This window comes from Lagopus muta, chromosome 1 (assembly GCF_023343835.1).
Source record: "Lagopus muta isolate bLagMut1 chromosome 1, bLagMut1 primary, whole genome shotgun sequence".
Lineage (NCBI taxonomy): Eukaryota > Metazoa > Chordata > Aves > Galliformes > Phasianidae > Lagopus > Lagopus muta.
Genome location: NC_064433.1, coordinates 164,186,837 through 164,208,582, shown reverse-complemented (window position 1 = coordinate 164,208,582; position 21,746 = coordinate 164,186,837). Strand labels below are relative to the sequence as shown.

General features: G+C 36.4%; 1 protein-coding gene across 1 annotated transcript in view; it reads left to right on the top strand.

The window, feature by feature from the left end:
* VWA8 (von Willebrand factor A domain containing 8) overlaps positions 1 to 21,746 on the top strand; it is a 182,792-nt gene that overhangs the window by 75,458 nt on the left and 85,588 nt on the right. Inside the window, exons 20-21 of the mRNA XM_048932672.1 lie at positions 1,075 to 1,146; positions 11,326 to 11,402. Of these exons, the coding sequence (XP_048788629.1) occupies positions 1,075 to 1,146; positions 11,326 to 11,402 (149 nt within the window). The remainder of the gene's footprint in view (positions 1 to 1,074; positions 1,147 to 11,325; positions 11,403 to 21,746) is intronic.

Genomic DNA, 21,746 nt, shown 5'->3' with positions numbered 1-21,746 from the left:
GTCTGGAGAGATTTGGACATTTAAAATATCTTTCACACAGTTATAAATGGTATATTTCTATATAGTCAGAAATTACCTGTGGGGTACTGTGGTTTGTTTCTTTTTTGTTTTTGTTTTTTCTCCCAAAATTAAGTACTAGAGATAGAACGATATTGTGAAAAACTTTGATTCTATATATGTTTAATCTAAAGACAAACATTCATTCCTCTAAGTAGCTTGTCTGACCTACTTTCAGATGACCTATTTTCACTAGGTACAGTGGAGAAATATACAAGACTATTGCTAGAGTAAAGTAGTCAACATTGCCACATAATCCATAAATCCTTTGGATCCTTTTAAACAAATTATTTGTGAGGAGCATGTTGTGGTTGAATTTTGTATTGTTTGTGTTACCTTTTGCAATACTGGACGTGTGTGTAAAATACACATCATATACTTTTTCTTCATCTAGGCAATCTACTTTAGATGTTATTAGAAACATAAACTTGAGCTTGTGTTTTCATATTATCCTATTATTATTTTTTTTGAAACTAAAGCTTAATTACAGTATGAAAGTGTATTTGTTACTAATTTAGACCTGGTGTTTAATGTAAAAAACAAATGAAAAACCAGCCATGTTTATAGTGAACACATTCTCCCTGTGTTTTGTTTCTATACTGTTCTACCAGGATACATTTTACTTCCTCCTAGTAGTGTTGCTGGAAAGTTGTCCTATCTGTGTAAACAGAAGTTCTTATGCACTGCATGACAAACATTCATCTAGGCTAAGAAGGAAATGCATTAGGAATGAATACTGAGAGTAATGTAAATTTAGGGAAATCAAACACCCAGAATCAATTGGAGCAAAGGAAATACATAAGTGAAGTTAGTGATTGTGTTTCATTGTTTTAGTCAGCTAAATTGCCTCTGCTATTATTGATTGAGAGACTCTTGCTATAAAGTGAGTAGCTCTAAGTACAGTGTTCAATAAAACATGGCCTAGATGCTGGTAGTTCTGTGTACTTGTGTTATTAGTGAATACATAAACTAGATAGTGTAAAAATGGGAGTGAAAATCATGTTTTTCTTTCTCTAGCATATGATGGTAATGGAAGATATGCTAAAAGACTTTCTGTTGGGAGAACATCTTCTTTTAGTTGGCAATCAGGTGAGTTAAATGTTTCTTTTAATGCATAGGACAGACTTGTTATTTAATAATGAAATCAAATCTTTATTTTGCTTTGTTGAAATTGCACCTATTGGTACTGCTAAGGTAATTTACCCAGTTTTGGTTCTTCATCTACTGATGTGCACGTATTGGTGGAGTAAAGACTTCTAACATTGGGGATATTTTTATACATTGTTATTGCAGTGGAAAGATAAAATCTTAGTAGTTACACATAACATCAATACCACTGAAATCTTCAATTAACTGCATTCTCTACCCTTGATGCTCATGCATCATACTTCTGTTTTAAGATGTTCAAGTAGAGGACAAGAGATGAACAAATAAGTTGTATTAAAATTTTACTTATTGATTTCAAAATATTAGTCTCCTTGAAAGAGGTACAGATCCACTTTATTTTGCATGTTTTTGTTGATGAAGACTTTACTGGTGAGATCATGGGGGCTGTCATGTTCTTTTAGTTGGCTGGTATTTCATAACACCTTTATGTTTTGCCTTTGGAAAAAGTCTAACCCAGAACACGAATGGTCTAATCTATATGGAAAGAAATGTAAAATACTATTTGTTGTTGAAGTACCTCTGTTGGAACTATAGTGTATGTGTATATTCAGTCTCATCTATTTAGAGTCCTTCTCAAGTGCTTTTATTTAAGATTTCTTACTTTAAATCTCTGTGGAATTCTTCCAAGAGGTGTCATATATTTCTAAATTAAATATCTAGTTCACTAATTTAAAAAAACACTATTTCCTTAGCAAGACATGATCAATTTTCCCTATTCCATAAATAATGCTCTCTGTGCCATCTGCAGAGTTGTTACTGATGATGTTGCACATTAAGATTGCCTCCAGGATTTACTGTCAGGTGAAGGTAGGGACAGTGTCCTCACTGACAAGGTCCACAATCCAACCATGGTCATGCAAGAAGAGCAGGTCTGCGAACAACAGCTTGGATCAGCCAGGTGCCAGTGGCTGCCAGGTAAGTCTGTAGACCAAGGAAGGTCTGAAATCAAGTGAGCAGCCACTAAAGGGCCCTGCACAGCATCACCTGAAGTCTAATTCAGGAAGGGTCTGAAGAAAGAGCCTGAGTGTTCCCTCAATGATCTCTAGAGGTCCCTTCCAACCCCTACAATTCTGTGATTCTGTGAAATGACAGGGAGAAAGGGAATCCCATTGAGGCTATTTGTGGTTTGCTCTGCTGCTGTACCACGAGAGCTGACCTTCAGGCGTTCAGTGCAGGCAGCTAAAACCCTAAGTACTGGGTAGACAAGCATGCAGAGCTTGGTGGTACACTCAGGTACCCAACATGTGCTTTGTATTTTGAACCAGTTTGACAGTAAGACACTTGAGAATGACTTCTGGGTTATAAAATATTTTTCCAACATCAGTATCCTCATCTTTAATAATTTTAATAATTTAATCTGTACAAAATTTTCTTAAAGCTTATGAAACTTTGGCTGGAGACAGTGATAAAGGATTAGACCAGTATTGGAATGTACTGCTTTGATTTTAGACGTCAGCTCAGCTCTGCCATTAAAATTGTTCTGTCCTTGGCAAATCAGTAATACTTAGGAGTTTTGTTTTTTAATCACAAACGTGTGTTCTGAGTACATCCAGGTTTGATATTTCCTGACTTGTTCCACTGTTTCTGTGTGGGACTAAGTTAGGCCAGGTGGCCTTTAATTTTAATTTACTGATTTATTAAGTAATGTCCTTAATTATGAGCACTTTATTTGCCATTCTGCCATTGTTTCAGTCCCGCCATCTACAACAACCATCCTTGATTTCACAGAGATGATCACTAACCATTTAGAAATTGCTCGGGTAATTCTGTACGTGTATTACTGAAAATTACTGTAGCATGTGTTGAATCCTGTTCAAGTACTTTAGAAGCAACCGTGTTTTCATGCTGAGTGCACAGATGTTTTGTGAATGAAATGAGTGTGCAAGGATTAACGCGTAGTCTCTCTCATAGAGATTTGGTTTCCCTAAGTTGGCTGGATTTCATTTTCCTGTTTTACCTCTTCGATTTTCCTTACATGTGTACACATAGAATTTCTGTTAGTTTAAATCTGTTTCCTTTATTTCACAGTTGTAACTGAAGTCTCTTCTGTATACTATTATTAATTTTTATTTGTGAGCTGACCAATGAGAGTCCTTTTAAAGAGTTGGGTTTTTTTCCAGGGTTTGAACTTGGAAGAGAAATACTTGAAATTCCATAGATCAGAATTAAGTGATTTTGATGGTGTACCATTGGAAGAATAGCGTGGTTAAGATGTTTTTTTACAGGTGTTGTAGCTGGAAAGATTATCATGGTGGAAAAGGAACAATCAAGGAAGAAATGCTCACCTGTATCCAAGGATCTAGGCTCAAGGTGAAAAACTACAAAAAGGAGGGATGTCCAGAAAGGGATCCTTCCTCAGGGGCGGTCAGCCCTTAAATGGAGTCTTGTTTTCACCTGTGCTTCCAGGGCTGACTCAGTCATTGCCTCAATCAGTGGTTCAGGCCGTGACTCAACAGTTGCCATACAGATGTATATTAAGGATTACCTTTCTTTAATGAAACCAAGGAGAAATTGAAGACAATTTTTGGGCATTAGCAAATCTTTAGTAGTTCAACTTCACAAGCAAACTACTTTATTCACATGTAGTCCTTGAAGAGTGTATGGCCCAGGGTTTTGTATCTTTAATACATTATGAAAAATAAGGGTTTTACTAAATGTTTACACTGGTTATTTTGGATACTGCCTGGAACGTGCTTCAATTTAATGTACAAGCAAACAGGTTTCTTTGGGTCCTTGAGAAACACAGTGAATAGATAAGAATTTTCAGCTGTGGAATAGTTTCTGATAAAAGGAAATGCCAATGCTTTAAATATAGCTTCTGATATTGCTTCCTGAGAGACTCTGAAGTCTGAGTGTGAATGAGACCATCCATAGTTTCTCAAAGCAAGTATGAAGCAGTTTCTTCCTTGGCTGAGAGTAAGCAGCTATTTATTGCTCTCAAAGCAACAAGTAGGCAACCACAAGAATCCTGTTTAGTAAAGGTTACTTATTCTTTGCAGTGACTGTTTACGTGGCTGTTACCATATAGCTGTTACGTTGCAGCCATTCTCTGGGCTTCGTGGGGCAGAGTGAACTACTTATTCTTATTATCAAGAAGATCTTTCAGGCTGTTTTGTTGTGAATTTTTTTTTCTAATGGACATCATACAGTTTGGTCTACGGCAGGTCTTTACTTGATATCTTGAATTTCTGTTTTTTGGCCATGAGGAGATAAATTATACTCCTGCATAATTGGTCATGTGGAAAAAAATTGTTAAGTAACAGTGGTGAAATATATTTTTGAAGTTTTACATGTAACATTTGCCAGAGATGTATTTCAAAAATCTCGCATCTAGAGGTTGTGTCAAGAGAGATGTTGGATGCTTCACCTTTATTGGTCCTAAGCGAAGTAAAACATCGGCTGTCTTGAAGAGACCAAATGAAATATTCATCATTTTAAAGAGTTTCTGACTTTCTGCGGAGAGAAGGCTCGCAGCCTTCTCACTTCTGAAGTATTTTATAACCCTGAAGTACTAAAACACTTAACCTTATGTTAAACAAAATAGAAGGATTTTATTTGACCTTAGTCTTTTGCTGTAATTTGTAGTACGAGCTGTTCAGATAACTGATCTCATAAATTGAAGAGGTTCTGTCATAGCAGTGAGTCCTGAATATTTCTGCTTTCAGGGCACAGTTTTCATGCTAAAGGTATTTCATAACAAATTGTGTTCATTTTGGCCCTTATAGTTACTCTGTTTTATTAACTGTATACATAAAGTGTAAATGTTATAGATGTGAATGTATTATATAAATATCTATACAATGCACTTTTAGTATGATCTATGGTGAGTTAACCTAAAACAACCCAATTGCAATTCTGTGTAGCATGACAGATGCAGCTTGTATCAGGCCCTGGAGTTCTGCCATGCCTTGAGAACTACACATAATCCCTGAGGTTAATGCCTCGTTAACCCTTATCCATTCCATAATGTGTCTGTTAAATAATAGACACTTTTAAAAATTCATCTCAGTAGATACAGATAATATTTGTATGTACATCTGAGGCACCTGCCCTTCTGTTTGATTGCACCCTACCAGCTTTGGCACAGTGCTTTGCCTTGTGCAATTAGATCAACTGCTGTAGGCCTTGTACCATTCTTGTACCAAGGATAGGTCATAGGAATGAAGTATCTGAGAAAACATTACTGTCACTATTGTATGGACATTACCAAAGCTGAGGAATATCCTCTGTCAGTCTTCCTTAAGAGTGGACAGAGGAAAATATGGTGTACATCGGTACAGCCTCAGTGTTCATCCGGACCATTCCCTATTAGTCATCTTCTTATTGCTTTCTTCTTTCCAGAACTCCCAGCTGTTCTTTTGTCTTGTAGTTCTCTTCATTGCCAATGTTTATCATTTTCATGGATTTGGTATTTGCCAGACTCTTCTTGAAATATCTGTTACCAGTATAAAAAGAAACCACCAAGTTGATAATAAGAATAATAAGAAATGCCATAAGTTACTGTTTCAATTACTGTTGAATACTAGGAGCAGTTACATTTTGTGCTTTTTCATTGATGGTGTGGAAATTTGGATTTTGACTTTGCCTTTGTACTTGTTCAAAGTGGCTCCCCACTAATTCTCCCTTGTATGAGGAGAGAAAACTTTGCAAGTCAAGGAAATAAATTAACATGATTAGATCTTGTTTTCTGCTTTTCTTCAAGTCAGACATGAATGTAAATGGACTCTCATTACCTTGAAGAATTTAGTGAGACAAATGATTGAGGCTTTCTTAAAGGTGCTTAAAAGAATGTGCTTTAATAGATCGTTCCATCTAGGGTAATATTATTCTTTGTGAAATTGGATTAAATAGATACTGAGAGCATATAACATTATCAGTCACCAACAAAACTTAAAATACCGAATGCTTAGCATCTTAACTCCTCTAGAAGAAATTTTTACTTGCTTCGACTTGTAAAGATGGACAACTTCCTCTGCAAGGCAAAAACGTGCTATCCTAAAGCAACTTTATTCCTGTCCTTTGAACACGAAGAAGCAGAGCTCTAAATGAGCTAAATTGGGCAAACTGTTGTGGTAATTTTTGCCTAAGGAATTTTTTGTGACAGTTCCGGAAAACTCAGAAAATATTTGTCTTTTACTTCTACAGTCACACACATATGTGAACATGCATTCTCTTTAAATGTCTGTCTGCTTAAATTATCACTTTCTGCCTTTGCAAGTTATGTTGTGAAGGATCAGAATAGAAAAAGAATCAGCTAATTGATTTTCTTCGGGATTTATCTACCACAGTTCTTTTTATTTTGATTTTTTCATATCTTCCCCTCTGCAGAACTTATGTTATCTCACATCACTGAAAATACAAGTACAACGGTGCCCCAGTAGGGCGCTGGGTGGATTTTTGTACTAAAATCCAGGAAAAAAAAGTAAGATACCTGCAAGCTTGTCCACATTTGTAGTTGGGAATGTATCCAAAACGTTCAATTCATGACTTTTGATAATGGTGAAATTCTAATTTGTTAATCTTCTGTTGTTGTTGTTGTTTGTCCCAGCTTCTGAATTTGTAATAAAATAATGAGCTCATAAACCAGAAGGTGCTCACGTGCAATGCTCCGCTGTGACCAATATATAGATCACACTTGGGGCAAGACGTAATCACTGCTGGTTTATTCACATTTATTCCAAGTGAAGCTTATAACACCAGGGGTATTTGAGAGAGCTGTGTAGGTGCTGCTTGTTGCTCTGGTGATAGAACTTTTTCTCTCTCTTTTTTTTTTTATAATTTAAATCAGAACTATGGTTCTGGTTTTATGTCCTCTGGTGTAAAAATAGCAGCCTCAATCAAAATGCTTGCACTCTTGCAAATGTTTTTGTTGGCAGATGCAGGCAAGTTACAGACATGGAAGATGGTTCAGTGCCAAGTCCAGTGTTAGAAACCATTCATTAGCAAAAGTGTCCTCATTTTCTTCATTTGGGAAAGTGAAAAACCATAAGCTTCTATGACAATGATGCTATCAATATGATTATTGTATATCTAGTAACTGAGGACTTTTACATGAGGATTCTTTATATTCCGTGTCAAAATTTAATAAAAAGGTTTTGTCCTTTTTTTTCCCCTAATAATGCGACTTTAAAATTACGAAATTTTGTTGTGGGCCAAAATGATCAAGTAGCAAACTGTTTTTCTCCCTAGTTTTAAAAAATTGTTTTGTCCTTCAGCAATGAGACAGGTGCTCTGCTGAAGGTGATTGAAGCTGTGCAGGATGGTTGCGTGCTGAAATGCAAAAGCTGTGATTGCATTGCTTCTGCTGATGGACATCACTGGTCTTTAACTGCTTTGGTTATGACCAGCAAATTATTGAAAAGGAAATGAAAATGAGGCAGCATTTTTAGATTTATTTTTCCTAAGAGGCAAACTGTTAATTTAAAAAACATGGGCACAATTCTCTTGGACTCTAATTTTATTGACATAAGTTGGACTATGCAGGGGAGAATTTTGTCCCACTACTGTAATAGCTGCATCCTGAATTGCAAAACACCTCTGGGACCTGTAAAAACCTTGTTTATATTTGAAACTACAGTTACTGCTTGAAGATTAAGTCATTTTATCCTTGGCAACAAGTGTTTACAGTGTCAGGAGAATTTTTAACTAAGGGTTTGTTTTGCCTTCTAATTGCATAATCTCCTTTTTGTTATTCATTAGCATAGATACTTACCTACCATTTTCCTATTTCACTTGTCCCATATGTCTGACAGAGGAAAAATTGCCTGTAACTTGCTTTCTGAAATGCTTTTATTCAGTTTAGCTGAAACACCAACAAAGATGCTTTTTTTCCTCTGGTTAGCATATTTTCATATTCCTGATACATTAAGTAACTGCAATAGTATGTCTATATATAACACACAGAAAGTGTTATAAAGTGTTGGAATGTTACATTAGGCTGCAGTAATTGCAAATTATGTGAGATTGCATTCTGAATTTGACCCGAGATCACCAGCATTTTACTGTGTTCCTGCGACACGTGTAGTTCTGATTCCTTCATAGTTGACTGCACGCGGTGTGGGTGGCTGATACAGCTTGCTCCTTGGCACTGCATATCGTTTGAAAAGAAAGGAGGGTAATTTTGTTGCCATTACAATCATGCCAGTAACTGATTTCAGAAGTTTTTTCCTAAAATGAGTTAGCCTTTTCCACTCTTCATATTTACCTGAAGGAGAAAGACCACCAGATGTATTTTTCCCATGAGGTTCCAATGAGTTTGAAATAAACCTGGTTTCCTTGGCCTTGTGCTAACGAGTAGTATTTAAGGAAAGAACTCACCCAAGCTCTTCTTTTCTGCAGTTTTTAATGGTGTAAAACAGCCCTCTAAATATCTTCGGTCTCTTCCTTACTCTCTAACATGTCATGGGGTAAAGGAGACAAAGAGAAGTGGCAACATGTCATGAAGTAAGAATGTGGAGGAAGAGAATCGAGGAGCTTTCACTTGAACTTTGCTCTAGCTGCTGTTGCCAACCAAGGATTTTCTGTGGTACACCACAACCTCTAAGAAGGCACATCATGTACTCTCTGAAGAAGTTCAGTCTAGAAATCGGGCAATGTTGATGTGTTTATAATAGCTAAAATGTGGTGGGAATGCCTTTTGAATAATGCATGCACCTTTTAAAAATGTATTATGTTCTAGAATCAAGGTGTCCTTAAAATGAAATGAAAGCAGGTATGTATGGAATCTGGTGAGAGGCCCAAACGCAAACAAGGAAAGGGTGCGGTGTGGTGATGGCACAACTCCCACTGACTTCACTGTGCTGCCTGGCTAAGAGCAGGCAGCTCTTAGCTCTCTGCCTTCCTCCATGGTGGTCCCCACCAGGCTTGTGTCTTCTGAACATCCATTCAGAAGTGAGCTGCATTCCTGTTAATAACCTTGGTGACAACAGCATGAATAGAACTATGCAAAACCAGCTATGCGTGTTCTCTTCCTGTGGGAAAGGGAGGGAAGTTAGCTGTCATTTTGTAGGTGTGAAAATATTATTTTCAAGTATGATTTGAAGAATCCACAGACCATACATTAACGTGCATGGAAGTTCTTTTTTTTTTTAAATTATGGTAACCATTTTGTTTCGTTGTGAGTATGCCTTACATTGATTCGATATATTGATCTGTTTCTTCATCTTTGTACTTGCAGTAGCTGTCTATAGTCTCCATCTGCAGAGATAAAGATGTGCAAACCACTAGGAGTAGGTACAGAAAACTATGCAGGCGTCTGCCCAGTTTTCTTTAGCTCTCTTCATAAAAGAAAGAGCAGCTGCTTTCAGTATGGGTATGTGATCTTGACATTAGAGGAATACCCACTTACTCACCTATTTATGACTTTAACTATCTGACTGCAAGAATAGGAGAATAAAACTGTCCATGTGCACTACTAGAGGATTCTTAGCCTGTTTCTGGTTACTTTTGATGCTTCTGATGTAGTTCCTAAAGTTGTGTGTTTCCACATCTCTGAGTTTCTAGAAGAACTGACATCACGGTTTCATCCCGTTTTTCAAAGTGGTGGAGAACTGTATTTCAGGTGACAATTTTCAGCAATATCTAGTGACAAGTATTGTGTTGTAGTTTCTTATTACAGCTATGCATGAAGCTGTAGATTCTTCTGAAGGACCAGATGGAGGAAGATTCATGAGAAGGCGTGAGCAGATCACTGATTTGACTTAGCTTTCCTATGTTCCAGTTGAGTCTACAGTAGGGTAGTTCTATTTCTGTCAATTCTGCTGTATTTTTTTTCCTCTGCTCTTGTGCTGAGAACTTTCCTTTCGTGGTTTCAACTTCTACACATATGTGTGTGTGATTCTCTATTCTCATAAATGCAGCCATATGAGCCTGTGGTTGCTTTTTGAGAAGCTTCAGTGTTGCAATTCTGCAACTGTCAGTTGCCATCTTTGAGATAGAATTTAGTCGTAAATGTCATAACTCACAGTTATGAATGCTCCTATTCTGTTTCAGTGCCAAGTGAAACAGATTAGCTGGTCTCAAGTTGGTTTAATCTAATCTCTTTAATCTGTCTGTGGGTTATATTTATCTGCTTTAGTTTACAGTGGCATGGACTAATGATGCATTCACGAAGTCAGTGTGAATCTCGGTAAAGGGACGGAATCTTCTCAAACTGTTCTTGGCAGGTTTACAACTGAACTTTTCTTTCTGCTCATCCGTCTTGTTCCTTTTTTTCCCTTGGCAGGGATTTCCCTTTCCACTTTCTTACAGGAGGAATCAGATTTTTTTAACTGAAGCTCATTAGTGCAGTTTGGTACATGTCAAGGAACATATGACCTGGATTCCCTTAGGATGAGACTGACTTGGAATGTGTTCCAGCAGCACACCTTATACCTTCAGCATACTTCCTTCCATGCAAACAAGCCAGGCCTGGGGTGAAGTGCCAGCTCCTGAAACACTTGTACAGAGGATGAAGTGGTGTTAGCTACATCTCATTCATTCCATAAGCTCACTGTCACTGTTCTACACACCTTGCTAATGTAGAGCTTCTGTAATATAGCAGTGTTGTAGATCAATTAATTTCCAACCCAATTCTGATTCTCTGGGCCTTTTTTCTAATGCCCAGTGGAAGGTGATTAGCAAATATTAACAAAGGTGACGTCTAAGAGATAAATGCAGTGTGTTTCCTATGGCCAACAAAAATTACCTTTTCATCCTTAGTGCAAGCTAACTTCGTGGTATTCAGAGGTTTGCAATACCTTTGTGAAACGTGGGGCTTATAAACAAATGGAGATAGTTAAAGTGATTCACACTTGATATAATGGTGATATAATTCTACGGAATCAATCCTTTTTCTGATTACTCCAGTAAAACAGATAATGGTTTTGCAAATACATACATATGTAAAATAATATTGAATTGCAGTCAGAGCTCTTCTATGTGAATTGAAATTGTATTTGCTTATAAAGAAATTTGGAGAGTATCTGAACAGTTTTAGAACGTTACTTTTTTTTTTTTTTAAACTTTTAAATGTGTCATAAAAACTCTTAAATGAAATTTTATCACTCTTAGTTGTGTCTTCATGTTATAATAAAGTCTTTGTGTTACATTTATTTGCTGCAGGGTGTTGGGAAGAACAAGATTGTTGACAGATTCCTTCACCTTTTAAACAGGCCCAGAGAGTACTTACAGCTGCACAGGTAAGAACTTGTTACATTTTCATACTTTGCAATCTGATTTCACACGTTTTAAAACTCGCATTTCTGAAGTTTAATTTGCTCTTATTGTTTGAATAAATACTCCATTATTTTGGGTGCCACACAGACCACAGAAATGTATCCCTTTTGTAGGCATAAGCAGTAAGGCTGATGAGAGGGTCCAGGAATCTAGTGGAATCGCTTTGCTTAGCATAGCAGGAAGTAAAGCTTGGAGTCTACTGATGTCAAACTAAGAAAGTCCTACTATATTATCATTTCTGGAGAGATTTCCTTAAGCATGAGGTACTGTGTGAGGGAAGAATTTCAAAGGCTCTTACTGCAATATATCATTCATAAGATAAGAAATACTCTTAAGTATTTGTTTTTTTCTTTGTCATTCCTACTAAGCACATGTATTTGTCATCTATAAGCATGTTTGGATTAGGAAATGATATTTTTTTCTGCAAGCTAAGAAAAGATTTTCAGTACAACAAACCAGTTGAGAACAATTCAAAAGCTGAAATAAGCAACAGATTATGATTGTGTACTGATTTAATACCAATTTATCTGCCTGCTCTTTATGGCATGTGGATCAGTAAATTGAAACAAAGACTGAATAGGTACGGAAGAATTATTTTCAGTTGAATTGCATTGTATTTCTGCTTCATTCCTACTCTTTACCTTTCTCTCTTGAACTTCCTAGCTTTAGTACTCTTTCTATAACCAGTGTTCTTTAAATAATGCTAATAAAAATGATCGTCTTTGGTAGTTAGCCCTTTAACAGCATGGTCTCTTTAGCATTTTCTCTCTCTTCTCCTCTAGCTTTTTGTCTTCAAATATCTTATCCTTGTGTTCCTGATGCTAGGATAACTCTACCTCATCACTTTTCTATTGCTGTTTGCTTACATTTTCTCCTAAAGTCCCATCACTACTTTTCTAAATACTACTTTTGTGACCTGCTACTCTGAGCTTTGCATTAACTTTCATGTCATCATCTCTGCCTGAAATAGACACCTCCTCCTTTTCACACATAATCACTTTTTGCACATCTCATTTGGATTAACAAAGTACTACAGTATTCCTATCACTCCATGTATGTGACCTTTGAAAATGTGTAGTGAGGTGTGGTCAAGAAGAACAGCATAAATTAATATTGAGATAACTCAGGGGAGTGCTGTATAAAAAAAGATGTTTGGGATAACGATGGACCCATAGAATGTATCAGGTACAACATTCTAGATTATATATCTCCAGATAAATAAGGTGCCTTTGCTATAGACTCTTCTAAGGTTGCTTATTGTTTTACAGTGTTTAAGAGATAGATAGAAATAACAAATGATGAACCTGAGCAGTTCTAGAAGAACAATTCCAGAGTATAGAGAAACCAGAAATCTCTACTTCCTGGGTGGCATTCTGATACCTTGTGAGGATCTTAGTCTATGTAATGCCTTGGTAAACTTCATAAAACCTTTAAAAAAGGATTATGATATTGTTAGCGCACACTTTTGGATTACAAAACAAAATAGGAAAAAGTTTGCCCTCAAAACATTTTACTATTACAGTTTTAGACATTTTGTAGGGGAAATACAGTTAGTAGCTTACTTACTGCATATAAATGCTTTATAGGAAATATGCTAGATTGTACACTTCATCTGGATGTTTCTGTAGATTTTGTAGGTAGCTGGCATCAGTACCATTAACTGTGCTAGCAGGAAATTATTTCTAAATTTAATACTTTAAATGGTGCTCATATACCTGAATTATAACTCTAGAGCAATTGAATGTTGTAAGCATGCATTTTAGTTGACAACATTTCAAGGGAAAGAAGAATATTATTGTTTTTCTTTTCAAGGAAAAAATGCAATACATTAAATAAAAATTGAAGGGAATTCAGTACCTGGTGAAAATGGGAATTCTTGACCCTTTCAGAAATGTATCTGACATTGCTCATCATTAGTTCTTGGAATTTAGGTTGAAGACTCTCTTTAGATTGCTGTAACAACTCCTTCTAGAAATGAGCATGCAGCTGTCAGCTGCATATCCTGAGGCTCTGAGTTTCCAGTGAGGTATCAAATCTGTAGGAAGATGGCTGATGACATCACCAGTTCTCAAACATGCCCATGTCAAGTGTCACTTTCTATAATTAGCTATAAAACACATACTTGCAATAATTCTAAAATGGAATTGCTGTCTCAGCTGAACAGTATGCCTTGCAATTGAATAGCATCTGTTATGTTCTGGAGTAGGTAGATATAAATCCTTAGGTAAGAAGTGGCCTTGCTGATGACTCTAACAAAGATGTCGCTGGAGGAGAAATTGTCGGAGTGGAGAAAACTATAAGAGCTTTAAAATTAATGTAATGAGGGTCTTTAATAACATGTATCATTACGTAGTAAATAAAGAAGCAAATAAATAACAGGCAAAAGTAAGTGAAGGTGATCCTGGATGAAATTTCCTGATATCTAAGCAATTGGTTAACGTTGTTGCCATTTTTCAAAGCAGAATTTTAATTAGGTTTAAGTATCAAACTCATGAAGACATTCCAGAAATGTTTACATTCAATGGCTTGTGATGTAAATAAGGGGTAAACATACAGTCATGTAACGTAACACACTGTTATGCAGTATAATCACTGTAGATGTCATTTATAAAAGATCTCACCCCTTGCACCTTTTGCCAGTAGAAATAAAATAACTAGATATGCTATTCAAATATGTTTTGATTTTGATTGTTTTGGGAAGGGGTGTTTTTTGCTTTCATTTAGTTTGTATTTTCTTTTTTTTTCTCTTTTTTTATTTTAAGTTTCTAGATAGTATAGTGCAGCATCCAAATACACGCTGTTGCACTTGTGTCAGGGTAATCCCAGGTGTGAGTACAAACTGAGAAAGGAACTCCTTGAGAGCAGAGAAGGACTTGGGGGCCTTGGTGGACAAAAAGTTTGACATGAGCCAGCAGTGTGCACTTGCAGCCTGGAAAACCAACTTTATCCTGAGCTACGTCAACACAGGAGTGGCCAGCAGAAAAAGGGAGGGGATTGTCCCCCTCTACTCAGACCTTGTGAGGCTCCTTCTGGGTTGCTGTGTCCAGGCCTGGGACCCGCAGTACAGAAAGGATGTAGAGATAGTGGAGTGAGTCCAGAGGAGATCCACAAAGATGATGAAAGGGCTGGAGCACCTCTCCTGTGAAGAGAGAGCTGGGCTTGTTCAGCCTGGAGAAGAGAAGGCTTTAGGGAGACCTCGTTGTGATGTTCCAGTACTTAAAGGAAGCTTACAAACAGGAGGGAGACCAATTTTCTGCATGGGCAGACAGTCATGGGACAAGAAGGAATGGCTGTATAATTTAAAGGGGGGGAAATGAGGTTAGATGTTAGGAAGAAATTCTTTACCTAAAGGATGGGGAGGCATGGGAACAGGTTGCCAAAAGAAGCCGTGGGGGCAGCATCCCTGCTGGCATTCAAGACCGGGTTGGATGGGACCCTGAGCAGCCTGAGCTGGTGGGTGGCAGCCCTGCCCCCAGCAGAGGGTTGCAACTGGATGGTCTTAAAGGTCCATTCCAACCCAATCAATTCTATATAAGTTCTGATCTAAAACTTCACATATTCCAAAAGATTCACTTGGGAAGTGTGCTTCTTTTGGGCAATGAGCTGATAGAAGGGGTAATTTTAAAACCTCAAAATTAGTGTCTTGTACTGGAAGATGGTGAGAGGAGATAGTAGACAGAAAAGAGAGTGTTTTTCCTCAAACATCTTTTCTAACATCTGTATTTACTTGCTTTACCACTGATTGATATGTAAGGGTCAGTCTGACCTTAAGAATTAGATTGTTTATGGAGATTATAAATCTTTCTCTTAGGTTTGCTTACCTCATTGAGAGATTTTCTTTTCTTGAGTATAATTTACATATATTTATATACATCTATGTGTGTGTATATATATACACACATGTTTAGAGAGTAATATATATACATATATATTCAGTCACACATACATATGTGTGTATATATATATATATATATATATATATATATATATATATAAGTACACCACCCTGTTGATAAACATTCTTTGGAACCACCCTGATAGCAGGTTGGCCTGTTAGTAACTGAGCACTTCTGTTTCCAAGCAATTTTTGGAAAAAAAAAGCCAACCTGAAAACCAACACACTAGACTTAACTTTAAGTTTTATAAATCATTTTGGGACCAAGAAACTAAACATAAAATAACTGAAATAAAGCTGTGATTAAAATTTAATAAGGAAAGAAATTAAAAAAAATGTTTGCTTATAAATTATTCAGAAAGTTGACTGCCCTTGCTTACATACTTCCTCATATAAGAAGTTGATCAGGACACAAAAAAGAATAACTGCAAAAAGGCAGATCTCTTTTATCATATATGACTGGGGTTATAGGACTCCATCTGAAACTGACAGTTTGGGTTAGGGTCTGCATAGCTCTGTCTGGGGTTGCACTTACAAAGCATCTTGCTTCTTTTCCATGCTGAATCAGAAGTTTCACCTACTGAGATTTCCCGATTGATCCCTTTCTTTTAAGAATAACTTCTGGGAGATAAACCCTCAAATTTTGTTTATTTGTGAGGGATGACTGCGGACACGATACTGGCTACACATTATGAAACATACAACAGCATTATCTTGCCTAATGTTGATCTTTAAGATCTTTCTGCTTTTGCCTTCATGATGCTGCTGGCAAGGTGAAAATCTGAGGCAGCTGCAGGCCGAGCAGAGATCTGTTTAGAAATTAGATGCAATATTGGATGACTTTATTACAAACTTTTATGTCCTCCAAATAAATGTAACAGAGCATTGAATACTTGCTTTATTCCTAAATGTGTGAAACCTGGAAAAGCTCATAATTTTATGGCCTTTACTACTTTTGTAGTCTCTTGTGTGAGTCCCATGGAAAGGAATCACCTGTGGTTCTTCAGAAGAATGTGAAACCAAGCTTTGTACAAATTGTGGATCTGTAAAACAGGTTTCACTGGATCAGGAAAAAAGCTTTTCATTAGAACTGATAACATCTTCTTTTAAAGTCTCTTGAAAGAAGATTCCACAGAAGGAAAATACAAAGCAAATGAAAAAAAAAACAACAACAAAAACAACAGTAAAGCCTTAGAAAAGACTTAGGCAAGAATATGTGCCCTATTCAGGTTATAAAATCTTTTTTATCACTAATGAGAGAGTAGTACATAAAATATAAACTCACACCTCTCCTATGTAAAAGCCTCAGAACAAAAGTGCTGTAGACTTAAAACTGTTGGCTCCTTTGATGAAGAAAAAAAATTAATTTTACCCCTCTCAGCATCAAATTAGTAACTAATTGCATGTAAAGAATGGTTTTGCCAGATTGACGATATCCTTTATCTGCCATTTAAACAATTATGCATCTGTTTGGAATTCAGTCTTACCATCAGGCTGTTTTTTTAAGTTAAAATGACAATGATTTCTTCTTGGAGTTCCTATTTTTGTGTGCACTGGTATTATATAAACACAATATTTTCCCTTTTGTTTCCAACGCAGACTTGATTTATGGCTCAGAGTTTTTTGTTTGATTGTATTTGGATTGTGAAGAGACTGCAAAAATAAAAAAAAAGGTTTCAAAAGGTGAGGTTCTGCCTAGGGAGGGAAAAAATTCAGTGACCTACAGTTCATATTGGTTTCTTTTAGAATAAATAATGGATTAGTTTTACATGCTGAAGACATTTGAATACATCAATTTTCTGGAGTCATATAATTTTATCTGTTCTTAGTATTCATTAAGTAATCTCCTAGTCTTAAACATAATGATTTTAAAAAGGGAAAATATTGGCAAATAAATCATTCTCTAGGTTTATTGCACCTGAAATTTCATTTTAGACAGCTAAATAGAACTGGAGAAATTCTGTGGAGATTATGTGGTGTCAACTCTAAGATTTGATGCTGTACAACTTCTGAAAGCTGCCATCTCTGTTCTGTTGGTGTTGGATTGGTTTTATATTATGTAGCCAAAAGGAGCAGCTGGCAGTAGGAGCCTTACGAAATTATCTGACATCTTGTGTTGTGCTTCAAACTGCTCTACTAGCAAACAAACAAAAGCCTATTTCTCTGCGTAGTACCTTGAAGAAAATTTAAATGTGGAAAGAAGGCCTGTGTTCCAAGCAGCACAGTGGATTTGGCTCAGGACAGCATAATTGACATTATTATGTGTCAGTACTTCTTTGTAAAGTTTGGTATGCATTGCATTTGTTGATGTTCTGAGATTCTCAAAAGCCTTGGGCACATAGTCCTTGGCAAACTGCTCTAGATGACTCTGCTTGAGCTACATGTGTTGGTTTAGCTGACCTTCAGAGGCCCCTTCCAACTTCAAACACTCTGATTCTGTTATGTACCAACAACTTTTGCAAGCCAGAAGATAGAGGACACCAGTAAGTTCTTATTTTCAGTTAAATCAAAATTGTTCAGTAGGAAAAAAATTAAAGTAAAAAATTAATTTATCTTCATAAAATTGGATGATCCAGCAGTGATGTTCCATGCAGGGAGTCCATTAAGAAAGTCCTTGGCTTTTGTGCAAATATGCCTGTGCGAAAGAACTGTTAAAAGCTGAGGAAATTAAGAAGCAATTTCTAATCGTTTTTGGAACAAGAAAAATAGGAATATTTTTTGTAATGTCATTAAGTTTGATAACTTGTAGAACATTTGTTTATTGTTATGATATGAGTGTAAATAACAAGCAGAAATTTCTATGAGATGTTTCTTGGCTTCATGCTGCTTCCACATTGATCAGCCATGGGAAACACAACAATTGCAGCTCACCATCTCCATCTCTGCAGTGTGTGCCACAGGCAGTCCTTTACTCAATTAAAAGCTTTCAGAATTGAAAACTATCAGTCCTTTCCATTGCTATGGGAAATTGGTTGCTCTCAGCTAGTGGGAGAGCTAGATTCCCTCTGAGCTACTACACACGGGTGGCAGCTGATGTCATAGTAAGTAAAACTTGTCAACCTCTACTCTGACATCTTGTGTTTGTAGAATTGCAGTCATTTAATTGGGTAAGAATGTTGTGGTCATTTACAAAAACAGAAGCTTTTGATGAGCATCCTGCAGTGCAGTCTACATCAATAATTTATTGATGGATTATGATGGTTTTTCTGCTTCTCGGTGCTTCAGTGAGTCTACAGGAGATGTGAACCAAGTAGTTCAAGCATTCTCTTTCTGTGCATCAAGAAAACATTCATCTTAAACCATTTTTTTGTCCAAAAAGAGAATAGAAATCTTTATAATGTCACGTAACAAAAAGGAGGAGAGTTTTTTGGTGCAGAAGAGTTGTTCTTGTAATGTCTGAAAAGTTGAAGCTGCTTGATATGATTTGATGCCTTTTTGTGATACAAGAGAATTTATGACGTTCCCTTCTTCAGCTTTGATAAAAAAGAAAATAGCTTTTATAAAACGTAGTGCTTGCTTTGCAGTTCATGCCCTTAAGTTAGCCATACTATGCATAGTTCTCTGTGTTCAGAAAGCTTTTTTGTCTCCTTTCTTATCATTAACATAGGCCTCGTCTAAAGCATTTTGACTTTCTTTGCGACTGTTGTCTTAGAATACTAATTCCTATAAGAATTCTATTTGTTACCTGATAATCTTGCTGCTATTTTAGATGATCATGCACTACCTTGTTCTGGTTATCTCCATGTTACATTTTATTTCAAAGAATTTCCATATGATGTTGCATCTTCCTGTCAAAGTCACTGTGTTTGTTCATGTGACTGATGATTTGAAAGTGTGGTACAAGGTTCATTTTAAGTATCTGCTACATCCTGGCTTTTTCTAATTCCGTAATAAATTACAGTAATCTTTTCTTCCAAAAATTACCTGAGTTTACATACGTTATCCTTTTCAAAATAAAGGTAATTTTGCTGTGATCTTTAACAATCAAATTAATTCAGAGGTTTGGGATAGGAAAATGAGCGTATAGCGTCCCTACAAGCAATACTTACTACAAACTGTGCATTAATCTTTTGATGTTAATTTTCTTTCTCTCTTTTCCAGCACACGTAATCAGTATAAAATCTAATTACCTGTTTCCCCTTCTGAGATCATTTAAATCTACCCTTTGAGCTTTATTGACTTCGGATTTTTAAATTGTAATTAGAAAAAGTTGTTGCAAGAAGGAATTACTTATTTCACTCGAGATGTTGCTACTCAAGCTATAGATACCTAATACTGTAGAGCTATAGCACACTTGATCCCAGAATTACCTTTGAAAGAAGATAGGACTGTGTAAGACGATTTAAATGACGGTGTAGCTCTGCAGGTCTGTTTTTCAAAGTGAATAACCACAGAGAAGTTATGTCTGTAGACAAATTGCTCTTAAGCTTCAGTGGTTTGTTAGAGGAATCCATTGAGCTCAGTGAAAATGCGTGTGTGTGTGTGTGTGTCTTATATGCACACAAAAAGGCTGGCTAATTTGCTCTGCTTGACTTCAAGTCCTGAATTTTTACAATGTGTATGTCTAGAATATTTTCTTCTCATTTTAACAAAGTAAACTTACAGTGCATCCTTTATTTTTCATACAGCCTTAGTTTGAAAATAAGTAATAAGGGCATATTGCTGTTGAGGAAGTTTATGCTGTGAGGCATTCAGTGTGCTAGCTAGTATCCAGTACATTGTAATGAAAGCTTGCAGAAGTTCACATAAGCTAGTGGTCTCTTCTTTCCAGTGTTAGCTTTTTATAAACTGCCTGACCAGCTCTGCTATTGTCACATTTCAGGTATTAGAGAGCTACTTCATTTATCTTTTTGTAGGAATTCAATTCAGCTTCAATATCCTGCTGGGTGGCTGCTGTAGAGAAATAACTTAGGTTAGAAAACCAAGTTGTTTCATTTTCATCTAAAGCTAAAGTAGCAGTTTCTAGCTGTTTACTCAGTGAAATGTATTCTTATATGCAATCAGGGGAGCTGTAGGATGTTGTATTTCTTCATTTGTGGATTTTGCAATTTGAGCGAATTTCTCACGTTAGAACACATTATGTGCAAGTGTTGCATCTTGTTTTAAAAGATGGATTTTGTAACTTGATTTAAGCATATAACCTGGATCAAGCATGTAATTGCCTTTGGCCTTTGTTCTGCCACCCACAGTTATACTGAGTAATAAGCACCTTTATATTCCAAATAATTATTTGGATTTTAAACAAGCATCTGTCTTGCTGAGTAGTTACAATGGTCTTAGCAGAAGAAATGTAGAGATGTAATTATCCATACACGTAGGGAAAGTAAAAAAGGCTTTACACTGTCATTTTAAGAGAGAAATAAGAAAGCTGTTTGACTTTTTAGGCATTTCAGAATTTCCTGAGCATAGTGGTTGTGTCATGCAATGATACCGTGTATAATAGGTTGGCTAGAGAAGTTTATTTGTAAATGTCAGAGTCGCACAGATTGCCTGCTTTTCATCAGGATAGTCCATGAGTGGATTAACTTAGCAATTAACAACTTCACATGGCTCTTGGCTTAATTATTTTTCAAATACTCTTGAAATTAGGTCACACCAGCTGGATATATTCTGATTGGAATGTAATCAAGAAGTTACATGTACATCTGTTTATGTAGATAATTAGATAGATGCATACAGCTCCCAGATGTGAAGAACAATTATTATAGCGTATGTTCTGGGTGTTTGATTTTTCCTTTCAACCACTGTGAAGTTTAACTTGGGGAATAAGACAAAGGCCAATCTGGTTTATCAATGTTTGTTACTATGAACCCTAAAAATGCAAGGTTACTTATAAGATATTCTCTTACTCTGTCAGCCTCGGTAAACACACAAAAAGCCAGGGCAGCTTTTTTCAGGCTTGCCACAATGTAGTAATTACAGTGAAAGCTGAGGTTTGTAATGCTGAGTCCTGTATTTGAGCAGAAGCCTCCCTGGGGACTCATGTAGTACAGTAAAGCAGCACAGTGCATTTGGCTTTTCTTAAGTTAGATGACAACATGTTGGTTATAGAGTGGATCAAACCCTGTTTTGGCATTCACACCTTGATGTTTTGGGAAGGACAAATGTCAGCACATGCAGTGAACTTTTGCAGATTTGTTGTATGGACAGCATTAACATTTTTAATGAAGAATTCCATGCGTTGACGTAATTTTTCTAAAGAAACATATTTCAGCCATCTATTCCTTAAGATAAACTAACATGAATTTTAAATAGAAAAACATCATTCTCATTGCTGCCTAACTTTTTCTTTTGTCTAGTTTCAACTCCTCTTTCTCACCAGTGGATATTCAAAATGTCTGGACATTTAATTGCTTTCCACCTTTCCTCCTCTCCCATCCTGCCCTATGTCAAGGTCTACTGATAGAACTGT